This window comes from Spinacia oleracea, chromosome 1, assembly GCF_020520425.1.
Source record: "Spinacia oleracea cultivar Varoflay chromosome 1, BTI_SOV_V1, whole genome shotgun sequence".
NCBI classification, from domain to species: domain Eukaryota; kingdom Viridiplantae; phylum Streptophyta; class Magnoliopsida; order Caryophyllales; family Amaranthaceae; genus Spinacia; species Spinacia oleracea.
Genome location: NC_079487.1, coordinates 118,006,756 through 118,025,764, shown reverse-complemented (window position 1 = coordinate 118,025,764; position 19,009 = coordinate 118,006,756). Strand labels below are relative to the sequence as shown.

At 36.0% G+C, this 19,009-nt stretch overlaps 1 protein-coding gene across 1 annotated transcript; it reads left to right on the top strand.

Moving 5' to 3' along the window:
• Nucleotides 1–506: 506 nt before the first annotated feature.
• On the top strand, nt 507–18,126 carry LOC110783941 (protein arginine N-methyltransferase 1.5). The gene is made up of 23 exons (XM_021988330.2): nt 507–721; nt 4,947–5,064; nt 6,499–6,608; nt 7,791–7,880; nt 7,968–8,027; nt 9,065–9,156; nt 9,252–9,327; nt 9,407–9,493; nt 9,827–9,911; nt 10,516–10,607; nt 10,700–10,735; nt 10,856–10,924; nt 12,733–12,801; nt 13,020–13,073; nt 14,307–14,381; nt 15,198–15,290; nt 15,369–15,472; nt 15,631–15,679; nt 15,766–15,852; nt 16,034–16,139; nt 16,608–16,695; nt 17,380–17,473; nt 17,567–18,126. The coding sequence occupies exons 1-23, from the start codon at nt 590–592 to the stop codon at nt 17,648–17,650; spliced, it is 1,950 nt and encodes a 649-aa protein (XP_021844022.1). The 5' UTR covers nt 507–589; the 3' UTR covers nt 17,651–18,126.
• Nucleotides 18,127–19,009: the final 883 nt, after the last annotated feature.

Below are 19,009 nucleotides of genomic sequence, written 5' to 3'. Positions count from 1 at the left end.
CCCGCCTCATACCCGCGCCAATACCCGCCAAAATTTTCTTATTTATCAAACATTTTCCATATATACGGAGTAATGAAAGTTAACCTTCGAAAAAAATACCGTATGACTAAAGTAACATATATAATTGAAAAAAAATCCGTCATAACAAAAAAAATCTCACCTAAATTCATATTATCACTTAAACATGCAAATAAATCCAAACTCAACCCATCACCCACGGCGGGTATGAAGCGGGGCGAGTGGGGATGGGGCGGGGCGGGGATGGGGCGGGGTGGGCGGGGATGGGGCGGGTTCAACACAAAATCCACACCCGCCCCATCACCCATGGCGGGTACGATTTTTTTACCCATCCCCGCCCCATCACCCACCAAACCTACCTCCATCCCCGCCTACTTGGGGCGGATGCGGGGCGGGTCTCCTGCGAAACCCGCCCCACTGACATCCCTAATAACGCACGTGCCCAACTCCAAAACCCTAAAGTCATAAAATTCCCATCTCCGCATAATTTAAAACCCTAACCCCTCCCAAAACCCTAAATCATCATCCATTTCCCCCTTTCTCTCTCTTCCTCATTCAATTGAAGGAAGAAATGCCGCTAGGTGAAAGAAATGGCGACAAAGAATCCCGCTATTGCGGCGTCGAAACAGACTTCAGCAATGACATGCCTCAACTTCTCGAGTTTAACATTAAGGGTGGATTCGACTTCGTTCTTGCTACTTTGGTTCGTACTAAATTACTCCTTTTTTACCTCTTAATTTCATTAGCTTAATTCACGAGTGATCTTTAATTTGAATTGTTGTTGGTCTGGTGACTAAATTAGCTGTTCACATTTTACTTTCATATGTGTTTAGTCAGTCAGTCACCTAAATTGATTTGATTAATGGCAGTGAAAGTTTCGTACTTTTGAGCATCAATTTGAGCTTTTATTCACTTTGTTGTGCTGTCATTTAGCTATATTTTGTTATACATTGGAATTGAAGCCTTGGTTTTTGTTAAAATTGAGGGTTTTTTTTGTTAATTTGCTGTTGGTGTTTAAAGTGGGTGGGGTTTAGCTGCTATTGGCGTTGTTCTTCAAGTTCTGCAAAATTATAGAAAACACGACTTTGTACTTGAACCAACTTTGGGTACTGTTGTTAACAAATTACCCGATTTTATGGGATGCTTGAATCGTACCAAGTATATATTTTGTTTAAAGTCCGAAGTGCGAAGATGGAGGAGTGACTCAGTTTGGTGCCCCTTTCCGAGAAGGAAGGAAATGTCAAGCATCCATTTTAGTGTGTTCCCTCATCAGAGCTTTGCTTTAAATGGCATTTTGCAGTTGTTGAGAAGTTTTGAAAATAATGTCAAGATAATAACATTTTTTTATTAGCTCATCTACCCTGCTCCAGAAGTCTTTGTAGATTCAAGATAAATCGTCCCTAAACATTATGCAACCCCTTTTCAGCTCGTTCAACGTTACTGAGATTGTTTCTGCCTTTGAAGGGTTATGAGAGTTTTAGCCGTTAGGTAATAATTAGTAGTGGTTTCTGTTCAGACAAAGGCGTAAAAGTAGGTAGAAAAAAGTGGTAGGAGATTTTTGCAGTGACCAAATAGGGCCACATATGGATGTGTACATAGTCAGCAATTTATTATGGTCAACCAAATGGATTTTACCCTCACTTGTTCGAATGCCATAAACTACATTCTTTCTGGTAGTAGCCATCAACTACATTTTACTTGTACTGAAACCAGAAGCAGATATTTAGTGATCATTGCTTACGGTGGTTGTACAATACCTTGAAATGTTCTTTCCCCATTTCATGCACATATGATAGTTTTGCTGGGTACATTTAGATCTGCAAAATGTTTAGAGTAATTCTAATAGTAGTTTTTGCTTATGATCATCAGGCTGTATAGGTGTTCTCGTAATTGATGTGTAATAAGAGTATATGACAATACGGATTGGATGCTAGTATATCTTTCTTTTTCTTCTTCTTATTGTTATTATTTCTATTTCCAAAGATAAAATCCTGGTAATAGAAGTTCGTGCAGGTGTTGTAAGATTGCTACCCTTTTAAAAGAAAAATATGAACTAACACTATCAATTTTGTTCACTTTATTTTTAGTTGCAACACATTGACGTTTACACCATATATCTTAACTTCGACCAATTTTATTTACTAATATGTAAAGCAAATGTTTAATGTTATTATTTAAAATGTTGTAGGGCTAGTCTCAATGAATATTTTCAAAATATCAACTTTTCTAATGTTAACTATTAGAGCAATACTATAGCCAATATGTCAAGTTGGTACGGCCTATATTTTAAAGTGTTGCAACAAAAAAACAAGGAGGTATCTTTTTTGGTTGGTCTATACCGGAAGTTAGAGAATGCATTCTGATTCTGCTGCAGTTGATGAAAAAAGGATCTAGTAACTTAAGTGGAATAAAGTTCAATAAGTGGATTCCAATCTGTTGTTTTAAGGTTATTAAGGTCTTCACTTCTTATAGGTTTTCTATCCTTTATCTTATAGGGTATTGTTGCTTGTCTTAGTTTTATTGACGGTACAAGTAAATCAAGTCTGACTATTTTCTTTCTTATGAAAGCATATTGTCTTTCTTGGATCTGGTGACTAATTAGCCAGTTACATATCAGCTGAATGGTTGATTTCATGTGTGGTTGGTCAGTAAGCTCACCGATAGCATTAAGATGATATGTCAAATATAGTGAAGTTGGTATAAGAAAAGCTTCACTCTCTGTCTATCATCAACATTTGTATTCTTTTTTTCTTTCAAACAATCAATTGAGTTTTAAATCTTGAAAAGTAACGCTGCATATGTTTGTGCCATTAGTTGGTCTTGTAAATATCTCATGACCTTTATCACTAGATTTCAGCACTAGGTAATAACTGAATAAACACATGAATGAAGTCAAAGTCAATGAGGTCTGATTATTTTCTTTCATATAGTTATTCTTAGACGTGGTGACTAATTAGCCAGTCACATATCAAGCTGAATGGTTGTAGACATGTGTGGTTGGTCAGTAAGCTCACCAATAGCATCAAGATGATATAACAATTACAGTGAAGTTGGTGTAAGCGAAGCTTCACTTTCTGTCTATCATCAACATTTGTATTCTTTTTGTCTTTAGTTAAATTAATTGAGTTTTAAATCTTGTAAAATAACACTGCATGAGTTTGTGCCATTTATTTCTCTTGTAAATGTCTCATGGCTCTATCAGTAGATTTCATCTGCTTAGTTGTTTGAAGCACTAGGAAATAACCGAATAAACACATGAATATCAGTCAATGAAGTCTGACTATTTCTTTCTTATGGAAGCATATAGTTATTCTTCGATTTGGTGGCTAATTAGCCAGTCACGTATCAGCTGAATGGTTGTTTTCATGTGTGGTTGGTCAGTAAGCTCACCGATAGCATCAAGATGATATGGCCAATATAGTGAAGTTTGTATAAGTGAAACTTCACTTTCTGCCTATCATCAACATTAACATTCTGTTTTTTCTTTGGTAAAACCAATTGTGTTCTAAACATTGAAAACTAATGCTGCTTCATTGTTTCTCTTGTAAATATGTCTTAAATTCTCATGAGCTCTATCACTTGATTTCATCTACTTCATTGTTTGAAGCATTGGGACAAAGCATGTATTGGTGTATGACTTTCTATTGCTGGACTCTTAGTACAAGTAAATAAAGTCTCTCTGAATATATATTTTCTTATGAAAGCATATAGTTATTGGATCTGGTGGCTAATTAGCCAGTCACATATCAGCTGAATAGTTGTTTTCATGTGTGGTTGGTCAGTGAGTTTACCGATAGCATTGAGGTGACATAGCCAATATAGTGAAGCTGGTATAAGCGAAGCTTCACTTTTGCTTATCATCAACATTAATATACTTTTTTTTCCTTTTGAAAAATCAATCGAGCTTTAAATGTTGGAATATGTTCATTTGTAAATATGGTCTCATCTGCTTCATCGCTTGATCTCATCCACTTAATTGTTTGAAGCATTGGGACAAACACATAAATGGATGTATGACTTCTATTTTGACTCTTAAGTATAAGTAAATGAAGTTTGACAAATTTTTTTCTTATGGAAGCATGTAGTTATATGGTGGCAAATTAGCCAGTCGCATGTCAGCTGAATGGTTTTTTTCATGTGTGGCTGGTCAGTAAGCTCACCGATAGTATTAAGATGATATAGCCAATATAGTGTAGTTGGTATAAGCATAACTTCACTTTCGGCCTATCAACAACATCAATAATTTTTTTTTTTTTTTTTGAAAATTCAATCGAGTTCTGAACCTTGGAAAAATAACGGTGCACATTCAGCACATATTTCTGTTATTAGTTTTTCTTTTAAATGTCTCATGAGCTTTGTTACTTGATTTCATCTGCTCAAGTACTCATATCTCTAAGGGATTAGGGGAAACACATAATATTAATTATTTTTAGCATTAGCTTCCTCAAAGGAAAGTCCTTGTTTAATTACACGGTAACTCATGTAACCGGATTATGCTTTGATTGTGCTGATAAGTCCTTGTTTCGTGGAAAGTGAACTTCCATCTTCTTTTTACAATCTTTAACAATCTCACTTCTCGCTGTGTTTGAATTCATTTAACTTCCAGATGAAATATTCTTGAAATTGTGGGTTGCATGTATTTATGGTTAGTTCTTTGGTATTGAAATTCTCTTGATGCTTTAACTTATCTGAAAATTTATAAACAATTGCACAAATATTAGGCCAGAGACTAAAAAGTATGTTTGGTTGCTTTTATTGAAACACAAAAGCGCATCTGTTTTCAATGGGCTTTCCTTTTACCTCTCTTGGTTAGTTGTGGTAGGCTGTTTTTTTTGGTGGTGGTGGTTTACATCTATTTTCTTTTTCCTTTGGTATTCTGTGTTCTTGCTTATTAAGTTCGAGAAGTAATCCTCTATTTGTTTGTGTAGGTTGATCCTGCATATCGGCCAAGCTTGGAAAGTATTAACGATCTGAGATCTGGTGCCCTGCCAGTGGCTGGGTCGGACTTGGTTTTAAGCCCTGCTCAGTGGAGTAGTCATGTTGTTGGTATTGGTCTTTTCCTTGAAAATGTTTTCTCTTTCTCGTTCACATTAATTCCTTTTGACTTTGTTCTTTTCTCTTAAATTTAGATTTCTCTTCAATCACTAGAAAAGCTGTATGTGGAGAAACTTAGGCATTTTGTTTAAGGATCTTTCTTTATGTCTACATATATACTTGGGTTTTCACCTTGAGCTACTCTCTTTTGTCTTTATTGCAATTTTGAAGAAAGGTAGGAATGTACATTCAGATTTTCCATGTTTTTTTTGGCTATGATATGAATCTATGTCTGCAACATTTGTCATCTCGACTTTGTGAGCTTTATTTTGATATCTTATTCCAGCCGATCAGGATTGTTTGCGGAGGATTCAGTGAATAGAGGTTGGGAAGGCATTATTGTAGATAATGAAACTCTATATCAGGAGGAAGAATGACATGAAGATAATAGAATTGCAAGAGCATACAAAGGAGATGCTCATCACTGTTCACATTATTGAAAATAGATGACTTGGATAAGGGGGTTAAGAACAAGATGAAAGTGAATTTGAAGAGCATGTAGCACTAGATAGAAGCAAAAAGAGAAGATGATCATTGTGGATGAGCTCGAGAGATAAATTCGTGCTTCATGAAGCAGACACCAAACTTTTGGGAATAGAATGAGTTAAAAATAGCGTCAAGAAAGTGAATTTGAATAAATATAGCTATTTTAGCCGAGTTGTACATTAATTGCTTAGAGTAAAAATAAGCATTTAGGACAGTGTTGAAACATCCTTAAATGGGGAAGGGTCTAGTCTAAATGACTTTAATTTATCATTTGATTAGGTCATGCAGCTCAATTGATACTTCCATTTGAAAGTAATGGTTACATATGCTATGTTGGGATGGTAGGAAAAACACAATGGCTTTCCTGAATAGCAGTAGAATATGAGTGAATATCTGGTTGTACCTCAATAGGTTGAAGCGAAAGACAGAGGGTGAGGATAGACCTACCAACTTGGAAGTGAAATCACATTATATTCTTAAACTAAGAATCATGGGACGTAGTGATTTTTTATTGGAGATTGTTAACTTGGGATCAAGGGTCTAGTGTATTAAAGTTGTTGCAGGGGTTGCATTGTTTGCATTGATTCACTTACCATGTCTGGTTCGAGATCCTCTCTATAGGGAGTGGGGTAAAGTTTTGTGGACAATGTGACTATTATCTGTAGATGGAGGTAGTAGAAAATCTGGTTATGGATCATGTAACTTCTTCATTTTATTCTGTGGAGATTTCTGATTTTCTCGTTGAATTGTGATCTATAAGCTCAGTTCTTTTTGGTCTAAAGAATGTTGCATTTCATTTTTAACAAGATGGTGATTCACTTCTGTGTTTAAGCCAATGTGGTTAATTGTGTTGTGATCTGCTAAAATAGCATATGTGATTAATTCTATTCTTTATGATAGGCAAGCTCAGCTCTTGGATTGACTTGGATTCTGATGATGAAATTCTAAGGAGAGATTCTGAGATCTGTCTGAAGCAAGAAGTAGCTTGGGCTTCCCATCTCTCGCTACAGGTTTGTGATTGTCTCCCTCAACAGATGGCTGAGTTTGACCTTGATATCTTCTGTCTCATGTGTGTGTATTATTGTGCTTAACCTGCATGTGCAGTCCGCGATAACCCTCCTTCAGACTCTCTTTGGTTCAAACTTATTTTGTTTGAACTTATCTTTTATTTATTTATCTAGTTATCTGAACTTATTTTGTCGGGAAGAAACTTATTTCATCTGAAATTGTCTTATTTGTGTGTGAAATTGTAGGAGAAAAACTTGTCTTATTTGGAAAAAATAAAAAAAACTTAATTGTCTGAACTTATCTTTTCTGAAATAAGTCAAATAAGTTGAAGTAAGTTTAAACAAACAGGTCCTTAATCCTATCGTGATTGGCGAAGCTGCATAGCAACTTTCTAAAGAAATTTACTAGCAGTATTGAGATGTGATAATGAGGAAAATGGTGACGCTTTTTCTCTGGAAGAAACTTATTCTATCTGAAATTGTCTTATTTGTGTGTGAAATTGTATGAGAAAAACTTATCTTGTCTGGAAAAGAACCTTTTGTCTGTACTTGTCTTTTTCTGAAATAAGTCAAAATAAGTTGAAGTTTAACCAAACAGGGCCTTAATTCTATCATGATCGGCAAAGCTACATAGCAATTTCTGTTTTAATTATTTTAATAGCTGTACTGAGATGTGATAATGAAGAAAATGGTGACACTTGGCTTCGAAGAATTTATCTTTTCCCCAGTTTAGAGAAATTTCAGGACATTCAGGAGTTTCAACTATGAAAGCATAAAGTTGTTTATGGTGTTTTCTCTTGTGCTGTTGTCGATAGGATGAAATGGGTTGAATCCCTGGAGCACAATACCTTGACTTTTGGCGTCCTGTATGATATTCAGATCATGAATACTGAAGTTAAAAACATTTGTTTGACTTTGTGTTTTAGCTAGACTGGAAAATATTTTACATTTCATTTTTCCTTGTTCTCTGCTTGTATGTTGCTTCTTTTATGCGTGCCTTTCCTCGGTCAAGAAGCTCCTTACAATGGTCTAGCCTTTCCCTTCATAAATCAAATCCTTTTTGCTTTATAAACAGGCCTGGTCTATGTAATAATGTTTGTTAATTTGAATCACTCTTCATATTATTGTGTTTATTTCCTTTACAAAAAGAAAAATTTTGGTGTTGAATTTTCATACATATAACAGGCATGCCTTCTTCCAGTCCCTAAGGGTCAGTCATGTGCCAACTATTCGAGGTGTGTGAATCAAATTCTGCAAAGCTCAAACAACATGCAGGTGACTTTTTGAAGCTGTTTCTGTTGCTAAATATCATTTATATGATTGTATCATATGTTCGACTTTCTAATTACCTTTTTACTACAGTTGTGGCTCAGGATACCTTTAAGAAAGCGTGAGGATGATGATTTGGATGATCCATCATTGGTAAGTGATGTCATACATACTATATCTGAAGAAGGTTGTTTAATAGAGAGTTGATGGAGGTAAAATTGTAGATATGCCTAGTCAGCCTACCATCTGATGTTTATTTTATATTATTGTTTGACAGTAAGAGAAGATTGGGTTCAATATACTCTTTTCTATAGGAGGTATTTAATAACGAACACCTCTATTTCAGATGATAAAATATTCTGTTATCCCTCAGAATATCAATTATTTACCTTACAACATTGAAAAGAAAATGTACTCGGGATATCACAGAAATGGAGGGTAGAAATGTACTTGGAGGATATCACAGAAATGTACTTGGGATATCATAGAAATGGAGGAAAATGTACTTGGGATAAACTATTCTGTTACCCCTCAGAATATCATTTTTTTACCTTAAAACATTGAAAGGAGGGTAGAAAATAAAGGAAATTTGAAGTTTTTTTCTTCTCCCATCACAGAAGTGTGAAGTTAGTTTTGAAATTGATATTTTAGGGTAACGAGAATCTGTTATCTTTAAATACCGGTCAAATCTCCTGTTATGATATGCTGTCTGCAAAATGCCAAAAGAGGTTGTGGTAGGAACCGATTTTCTGGTTTACAATTGAGTCTCTCACTAAACAAAGGTGGAGTTTAGATTTTATGTAATTGGTAATGCCGCAGCTACAAAATGTTGTGAACTTCATGTGAAGGCTTCAAACCTTATGACGTAAGTGATGTTTTGCATACATTTGCTGTTTTTTTGTTTGCATGTTGTGTTTCTAAAACCTTCAGTGTTTGTTGTGTAGTGCCTATTGAAGGCAAAGAAAAAATTTGGAGTAAAAGAAATTGAAATTAATAAGGTTGAGAAATTAGTTTTTTTTACTTGACTGAGCTGTTTCTGAAAACTATGAAACTTGAATTTCCAGTGAAAGATTGAAAGAATATTTTGATTCTTCTGCAAAATCTCCTTTGAATCTTCTGGCAAAACTTAGTTCTTACTGATACAATTGTAGAACTTTTCACTCAGACCCTCTCGTCTTGCTCTCCTACAGGGTGGAGATCCAATTGATTCTTGGGAGACATGGAATTCATTCCGTCTTCTCTGTGAGCATAACAGCCAACTTTCAGTTGCACTCGATGTTCTGTAAGTTACAGATGAATATCTGCATTTTTACTGAGTGTCCTAATTGATTTGATGCACTTATAATTGGTAAGATTTGTTTTCTTTCTTAACACTAGGGGCTCTCTTCCTTCTACAAATTCTTTGGGTCGCTGGATTGGAGAACCGGTGCGAGCAGCAATTATTCATACCAATGTAAGTTGATTGTATGTCTTCTTAATTGTCTTGCCTGTGTATTATTTGCATTTTCACTGTCATGTTTGTTTGTTGTCAGTCTTTTCTTTCAAATGCTCGTGGACACCCTTGCTTATCAAAGCGTCATCAGAAGCTACTCACTCAGTTCTTTAACCATTCAGTACAGGTAATTATCTAAGTTAATGTTCAATGGTATGTTCTTGTGTTAGTGTTCCACAAGCTTCCACCAACTATTAGGAATTCTTATGTGTACGCCCACTCTTGTTATTCAGTATTATAGTATACTGAAATATCTATGGTAAAGGCCTTAGTTTTTTATATTATTATGACCTTGAAATAATAAACATGTACTCTACCAACTACATTTTTCTGCCTGTCTAGGGAACCTTTTAGTTCATTTGACTGATATCTGGTAAAATACCCTTCAATTCAAATTATGATATTCTCTTCCCGTGGTCGTTTTTACCGAGTTCTGTCTGCATTTGAAACTTTTGACCAGGTAGTCATTTCTGGAGGATTGGCACACTCTGTTCCTGTAAGCGCATTGGAATCAGCTAACAGTAATGCTTCTAATGATGTTAACAGTAAGTTAAGCATTTACTGATCACATAACACAGAACAAAACAAAATAATGGTCATAATTGCAGAAATTGTCATCTTGTTGACACGTATCATTAATCTTCTGGGGTGTTAAATAATCAATTTGTTTTTTTTTTTTTTGGTTTTCTGATGGCGGGAGGGAGGATCATTTTGAAATCAACAACTGTGAACAATTTTATCTTCTCATAATTAAGAGTTTCTTAGCATTTTTATTATATGGGGGTTAAGAAACTTTTGATCTGTCAGAATCAGTAGTACAGGTATGGCATATTTATTGCTGGGTTGTGGTTTGTCACATGACTCACATCATTAGCATAACGACCGTTGTTTTAGCCTTTCAGGTTCACTTATAATCATATTGTTTATGTTTCTGATGAGCCAGTTACCTTATTTTCTTATCAATGGTTTTTGTGTGGAAAGTTGTTTTGCAAGACTTATTTTTTCTGGTTCATTTTTGTATGGTTCCTCCAAGGTGTGCCGCACAATCAATGCTTTGGGTGAACATTGAAAAAAAATTAGTTTCACTTCTAGTTTTTGTTTCCTTGAATTGATATTTTGTTGTCTTGACTTTTGAAAGCTTTTTCTTAGGTGACTTAGGGCATCCTCTGAGAACATACTTGTACTATATTGGTTATCTTTACCAAAAGATGGATCCGCTCCCCGAACAGGAGCTCTACGAGGTAGTGCCTCAGTTTAATTCTATCCGAATGCTAGTTCTAATGATTTTTAAGGTTTAAGAGCACTTATCAGTTCTTCACCTTTATTATTGCAGCTTAGTTATAGAGACTTTTTGCAGAGTCCCTTGCAGGTAACTTCTGTGTATTCCACATTGCATTTTAGTTGGTTATCGTATGATTAGGTAGAACAATTATTGCTTGTTTCTGGTCTTTGCTGTGAATGGATAAATTACATACTTCGTTGTTTGCAGCCTCTCATGGATAACTTGGAGGCCCAAACGTACGAGACATTTGAGAAGGATACTGCAAAGTACCTTCAGGTACGACTTCTTCATGTCCTACTTCTGTTATTGTACTTTACATTTTAGTCTATAATCCGTATGTATAAATTTCTGTAAATATTGATATGTTTTTTGCTGTCTTGAAGTTGTCCAATAATATAACCTGTATTTGCTTGATGACAAGTTGACAACTCACCAAGTAATAACTGCTTCACTTGATGATTCTGTTTTTTTAGATGTATAAATTGGGAAAAAGTTTCTGTATACAGTGTTTGAGAAGTATCTAGTTTGCCAAATTCATTTCCTGTGTTATTAGCTAATGTGTTATTTGTGACCCTTTGGCTCACTAGATTTTCGAAACAATTATACTTCAACTTATCAGGGGTTGTCAATATTAGTTTTTCAAGGGAATTTAGGCTTGTTTGGTTGAGTTTCAGGTTGGAATGGGTTTGGGTTTTGAAATTGCCCATTTCAATATGGGATGACAGCTTTACAGAATTAAGAAAATTGATGGCAGTGAGACCCACTCGTAGTAAGCCTTGGCAATTTGTTTCTCTAACAATTAGGACATGGTCAGATGTGTCTCTCCCAAACTTTATCAGGGATGAAAACGATAGCTTTCACATCACCAAAAACCACGGCCATCACCACTGTTGCTATTGCGTCTTCTCCTTCCCCAGGTGCAGCTTCCCCTACCTACCTACCATGCACTTCCTTACTTGAATCCACTTGCTCCCTTCCACCATTGCCACCAGTGTACATTGCATGTCAAGCACCTGTCAAGCACCGCGACTCAAGAAAAGGTGCAACAAATTTTATACTCTTCTACCTATATCATTAATTGGTTTTCACCACAAATCCTAGATTTGGAACTTTGGTGGGCAAACTGACCAACAAAAGACATGTTCTTTCCAATTGTTGATGATCAGATTTGCAGAAAGGCAATGTGCGGTGGGGGGGGGGGGATAAGGATTATGATATCTCTTTAGTAGTGGGGAACAAGAGAAAAGGAGGTACACCCGGTTGCATGTACAACTACATGCAACCAGTTCGTTTTATACTGTTAAAACCTCGAAAAGCACATATTTACAAATTAAAAGCACTTTTTACAGTTTTAAAGTACATAGTTACGGATGAAAAAAAAGTATTACAAATAAAAGAAACGGAAGATATATATAAGGATGTGTTTTGAAATCGGATTTAATGTGCTTTTTAAATAATTTAAGTGTGCTTTTAAGTCGGTAAAATGTGCTTTTAAACCCTAAAAAAAATATGCTTTTAACGTTGCATGTAGAACTACATACAACCGGGTGCACCTTCTTATTTGTGCAGTACAGTGGAGGGGGAGGATGAAGAAAGGAAATGGTGGAGGGGGCTGGAAGAAGAGAGAGCATTCATGGAGGAGTGAGGAAATAGGAGAGAGATGAAAGGTGGGTTGCGAAAGAGGAGATGGAGAAAAGGTAGAGTGTAAGTGCTCACGATGAAGGAGAGAACCGGAAGGAGAGGCTTCTGTGGCAGAACACTCAGAGCGGAGAGAGGCTGTTATGGGGGGGGGGTAGGATGAGTATCGGAGAAAAAATGGTCGAGATGAGGAGGAGAGCAAAGTTTTTGGGATAGGTTTTCCGATTCAACTCCGATTTTCTGGTATTGACTTTAAGAATCATCCATTTAACCCAAAGGTTTGCTTCCTGACCCAGGAAGCAAACTGTGAAACATGAAACTATTTTCATGATTCAAAAGTAATATTCACGTTTCATGCCTTCTATTTGTTTATATCTCAGTATTTGAATCTCTATGGAGACTCGGGAGTAATTTTTTCCTTATGTGCTTGATGACTTTTTGGGCAGTATCAAAGGGCGGTCAGTAAGGCTTTGCTGGACAGGATTCCTGATGAAAAGGCATCTAGCGTAACCTCTGTAAGTTGTCATGTTTCAATGACATAGACTACTTTACCTTCTCCTTTTGTGTGAGATTTTTATAATATAAAAAAATAAGTCTATGCTTTCTGCCAGCAATTTTGAATTAAATGCGATTGAAGTGCAATAATCGAGAGGTCATGCCTGTTATTTTAAGTGTATTTTATGCCATGCAAGTGGTTGGACAGGGTCAATGTTGACTGTTATCTTGTTGGCAGGTCTTGATGGTCGTTGGAGCTGGACGGGGGCCTCTTGTAAGAGCATCTTTAGAGGTTGGTCTAGATATGTATTTGTGCGGATGATGTTTTAGTGACATACTTGGGTGTTTTTATTTATGTTCTGATTGTTCAAGGGGTCAGTTCTTTTCAACTTGTTAACTTACTTTAGCAAGATTCACTTCAGCTGAAACAACTTCAGTTCCAACAGAAATGAGTTCAGTTCACTAAAAAAAACTAGGACTCAAACTTGAGTTTATAATTCAATAAAAGCTGTCCAACGAAAGAAACTCACTTTTTTACAACTGAAATACGTTCAAGTAAAATAAGTAAAGCAAGAATAAGCCAAGTTCTGCCAAATGAAGGCAAGAAGAACAAACCTGCATTCTCAGTATGAGTCAGTTATTACTCAAGGAAGATCATGAATTTTATGGCATATTAGCTAATGTCTATCAGCTAGAATGAACATAGTGCGTCAAGTTTGTCAGTGCATTTCCTTATAAGTGTAGGCACAGGTTGAGGATAATATCATTGATATTTGAAAGAGAAAGGAAGATAGCCTAAGGGAACACACTAACTACACAACTTACCAGTCGATTAGGGATTTAGGATGGAGGTTTTATCCTGAACCTGGGCTGATTTACTCCAAGAGTGCACCCTGGTAATGTGGTGACACATGTTCTGCTAGTTTCTACTAACATTTGTGTAATAGATTGGAGCTGCATATCGTTTAATCACTGATTTAAGTAAGCAAAATTAAATCCGAACCGATTGTAGTAGAATTAGTTGATGCAATTAAATCAACGGTGGAATGCAACTAAGGTAGAGATCCCAGAGAGAGTAAATGGAAATAACAGTATAATCAACAGTCATTCAACACCCTTTATCTTTTTATAGACTAACTAACTACCCTCTTCTTGTTGCTCCAGCTATCCATAACAGCATTATTATGACACTTCCTAATGTCCCTTCCCCTCTACGGGCTATACCCAATGCATTACAATTTGCTACATTTACCTTTCTTATAAAATCTTACGTCCTAACTAATCAAAAGTTACTTATTTAGTCATCTATGACATGTTTAAAATAATTCCTTGCTAATTCCGATAACATATTTAATAGGTGTCAATGGAGCATTAGCTTCCTGAGTCAATGTACTGTGATTTTTGTATTGTGTGCATACTATGCTTGGATAAAGTTTTATTAGGTGTAGATTTTAATTTTCTTATCAGTTATGTTCTTTGGTTACTCAAATCACTTCATTTTTTCTTTCTTATCTTTGTTACACAGGCAGCTAAAGAAACAGGCAGAAAATTAAAAGTTTTTGCTGTGGAGAAAAATCCCAATGCCGTAATTACTCTTCATGTAAGTTGTATATACTCATCCAATATTTTAACTATCTTTTACACAGTACTTTACCTATACTCTTTTAAGAATATTCTTCATTTTATGAAATGTTAATTTGGAGCAACCATTTAACAATTTCACCTATATTTTAAAAAGTCGATATAATGGAGTTAAATAACTGAAATTGGGTATGTCATCATGTTATACAATGATACCATTTCACATGTTACAATTTATGAGATGGTTATATTCTATGTCAATCTGCATATTTCTGATGTACTTTGCTTTTATTTCCTAGGGAGAATTTCAAATCGTTCAACATCGAAAAAAGACTTATTCTCATGCTAGTCACATGATTTTAATGTGAATTTCGAGTTGGCCTTTTGGGTTAGAAAAAGTTCTGATTCTGTTAACTTCTTTGATGGAACTTATGCGAGGTTATGTGGTCGTGTGCTGTAACTAATCTCTTGTTCATCTGTTGTGTATGGTGCTTCACTTATTTGCTTGCCGATTCCCAGCATGATTGTCACACGTCTCTCTACTATCTTTCAATGTTTTTACTTTTTAGTGTTTCATTTACTGTAGTAGTCTTTCTCAGCTGTGGCAAATGTTATGTCATAGTTTTTCTTTAGCAATTGGAGACATATTTCACAAGTATTTTAAACATATCCGCCAAAGAGAGTGGCTGTAACCTGTAGGACCTTTATTATTGTGTTAGGATATTTTCTTCATCCATTCTCTTACACTGGATTTGCTTTAAAATATAAAGTTAATAACATTTTTTTCCTGCAATAGCGCTGATGCTGTGAATGATAAACGTTTTTTTGACTCCAGAGCCTGGTTAAACTCGAAAGATGGGAAAATATTGTTACCATAGTATCTAGTGACATGCGTCATTGGGATGCCCCTGAGAAAGCTGACATTTTGGTAACTTTCTGACTGATGTTTTCTTGTGTTTAGATTCTATATCTTGTTATTTACTCTGCTTTATTACATTGATTTTAGGTTAGTGAGCTGTTGGGTTCTTTTGGTGATAATGAACTTTCTCCCGAGTGTCTAGATGGGGCTCAAAGATTTCTGAAACCAGATGGCATCTCTATCCCATCATCGTATGTATAATGTATCTGTTCGCAAGACAAATTTGGCTCACTAGATTTTTGCCTAATGATTTAAAATAGTATTGAATGTCATTAACCAGCTGCTGCTCAAATTTAGATGCCGCAAAGGGGGCTTTCTATTTTGTTGATTACATTTCTTATTCTCTCAGGTACACGAGCTTTTTCCAACCCATTACAAGCACCAAATTATATAATGATGTATGTACCTTGGCATCCTTATCTGACTTTGTTAATTTCCTTGGCATCCAAATTGTAAAATTTGACTTTCTTCGTGTCTGTTGTAGGTTAAAGTACACAAAGATCTTGCGCACTTGGAAACACCTTATGTGGTAAAACTACACAAAGTAGCAAGGCTTGCTCCATGTCAGCCAGTAAGTCCCACCCCCAAGATATAAAGAAAAAAATTGACCTCCCTCACCCACCCTTTTTTGTGAGCTCCACTGTTCCTGTCCTGACTTCGATTTTTGTAGTGAAGTTGTTTGGATATTTATAGCTGTGTCAATAGATTAACAGTCCTCGAGTAACAAGATCCATCTTGTTTATCACTCACAGGTCTTTACTTTTGTCCATCCCGACAATTCTCCCAGCAAAGACAATCAACGTTACACAAAGCTGAAGTTTGACATACCTGGTGATACTGGGTCGACATTGGTGCATGGTATGTCTTGAGACTGTTGACTGCCATTTGACATTTTAGGTGAATGAAATTATTGTAATTAAGGGACTGAATTGCTCTGTAGTTAAATTACCTAGGATTGCTCTAATACTAGCTATGTATTAGTAGTTCACTACTTGGTATGTAACTGCCAATTTCTTTTCAAGTGAATGAAATCAGTTTAATCACAGGACTGAAAATGACGATGTGCTCACATTTAATCCAAAAAAGTAGTTCAATTTCTAAAATCGAAGTATAAAAACCTTTAAAGCTTGTTGTATGCTGAGGTCTTGATCTAATCTAACTTTTATAGTTATAACTATAGTCTTTCAGTTCTCATTTTCAGAAGATGACCACTAGGTTTAGATGTTACCATTGGGACATATTAATTTAAATTTATATGGAGGATTCGGCAGTGCTTTATGTTCCTTTTTGTTTGTTAATAATTTCGGTCTATTACTTGCTTGGCAGGCTTTGCTGGGTACTTTGATGCTATTCTCTACAAAGATGTACATCTTGGTATAGAACCGACAATGGCAACACCCAATATGTTTAGCTGGTATGTGATGTAAATCTCTTTCAAGTTATTTTATCCGATTTTCGCGCATAGGCATTGACCCTTCATCCCCCAAATTGTTACTCTCAGCTGATATGCTACTCCGTATGTGGTTAGTTTTAGTGTGGTACCCCATTTCATATGGAAGACTGCCTGGTATAAGTTTTAATAAAAATTATAGGTTAAATTGCTTAAAAATGAACTCAGCGCATAGTTGCGAATTGTCCTGTAAAAACTGCACTTCAAATCTCAGACATCAACTCTCTGCATTTTTGTCTTTTCATTGGCTTTTTTCCATTTTCACCCCCTTCCTCATTTGGGCTTGTCAAGTTACTGACTGAATCTTACTCCGTTCAAAATCAACTTCACACTTTATTTGGGGGTATCTCGAACCTTACATTAAAATTTTGTACTCCCTTCAAATTTTTATTTTACATTATAATGTGCCGATCCCGAGTGTGAAGTCATAGGAATATGAGACATGATTTGCACCTCATCTACAGTGTGTTTTGGAAGCAAGATAGAAGGGGAGAGGAGGAAGGAGAGGGTTTCCCTTCCCTCTGCCTTCGTCTTATGCAACAGCTGTTCCTGTATCACAAGTTCCATGTTTATATTATTACTGTTTTTGAACCTTACAAGTGCATCATTGAGGTCTGCTTTATGATGCTCTGCCTCTTTCGTTTTTAGGTTTCCAATCTTCTTCCCGTTGAGGACGCCAGTGTGCGTCCGTCCAGACAACCCTTTAGAAGTTCATGTCTGGCGGTGTTCGGGCTCTACAAAGGTAAAACCATCCTCCCCCCTTCCCTTCCCTTTCCTCCTTTCGTATCATCGCTTTAACTGAGCAACGCTGAGATGAGTTTTCAATTGGATACAGGTTTGGTATGAGTGGTGTGTTGCTTCTCCTTCCCCGTCACCCATTCATAATAGCCAAGGCCGTTCATACTGGGTTGGTCTTTAGTTTGTCAACCCTTTACATCTACATTCAGAAGGGCACATGAAATGACGAGCTCAAGCTTTGAGAAAGGCACAGGAAAGTATAATACCATGTGTGCAGAAAGGCAATGGCTTGCAGCAGCTTATCCTAATCTTCATGGTGAAAATCTGGTGGTCATGCACCAAGTGCTTGATTTGATTCATGTTGGAAAAAGCGATCTTATTTTTGCTCTAAAAGTGAAGTATATAAAAGGGAGCGCCAATCGATCTTATTCATGTTGTTAAGAGCTTTCGCGGTGAGTCTTACATGAGCAGAAAATAGAATAGGAATCTGTATATTTCTGCTGAAGCTGCAGTTAAGTTATGGTTGTACTCAGAAAGTCGCAGTGATGGTATTGTTTTATTTTAGCAGTACATTGGAAGCCATTGTGCATCGGGGTTATTCCAGATTTTGTAGCATATGTTGAAGGGAATGAATGAGTGATGCTAATATCTTTATTAGATCCGTTTATGCATTTCCATATACTCCCTCCGTCTCGGAATACTCGACCCGATTTTACCGGCACAGAGTTTAAGGGACTTGAATTGACTTATTTAATTTAAAAGGTAGTAGTTGATAGTGGGGTATTATTTTAATGTAGTTAGTGAAATGTGGGTTAAAATGTGGGGTTGAGGGAGAGTAGGGGTTGAATTTTTAATTATTTTTTGTATGGAGTAGGGGGTAGGTGGATTAATAGGGGTGGAGTGAGAAATAATATAATATTGTTTGAATATTTCAATTTTTAGAAACAGATCAAGTATTAAGGGACGGCCCGATAAGAAAAACAGGTCAAGTATTCCGGAACAGAGGTAGTATTATTTAACCGTTTCAAGATCCAAATTTGTAACGAATATTCTTTTTATGAATAGCTATTGCAGAAAATTTAAAATAAAAAATCTGATTCTGAAAAGGCATATGGAATATACACAGGGGTGATACGTTAGTTTTTAAGTTTTTAGATGGCAAGTGGTTGAAAACAAATCACTAGTCACTGCGAGGAGGCCTATGAATGATACATATTTGACATTCGTATCTGCTTGGCAAGCTATCAACCTAAATCCACATGAAAACTAACTGAATTTAACTATATACTCCCTCCTTCCAAAATTATAGTCCTACTTTCTAAATCGAGCATTCCAAAATTATACGTCTGTTTCTAATTTTGGCTATTAAAGTCCTCATTTTCTCGTGTACTATACTCCCTCCTTTCCAAAATTATAGTCTTATTTTCTAAATTGGGTGTCCCAAAATTATAGTCTTGTTTCTAATTTAGCTATTAAAGTCTCCACTTTCTCATGTAATATATTAATGAAAAATGCATTGAAAATTCACCAAAGTACTATA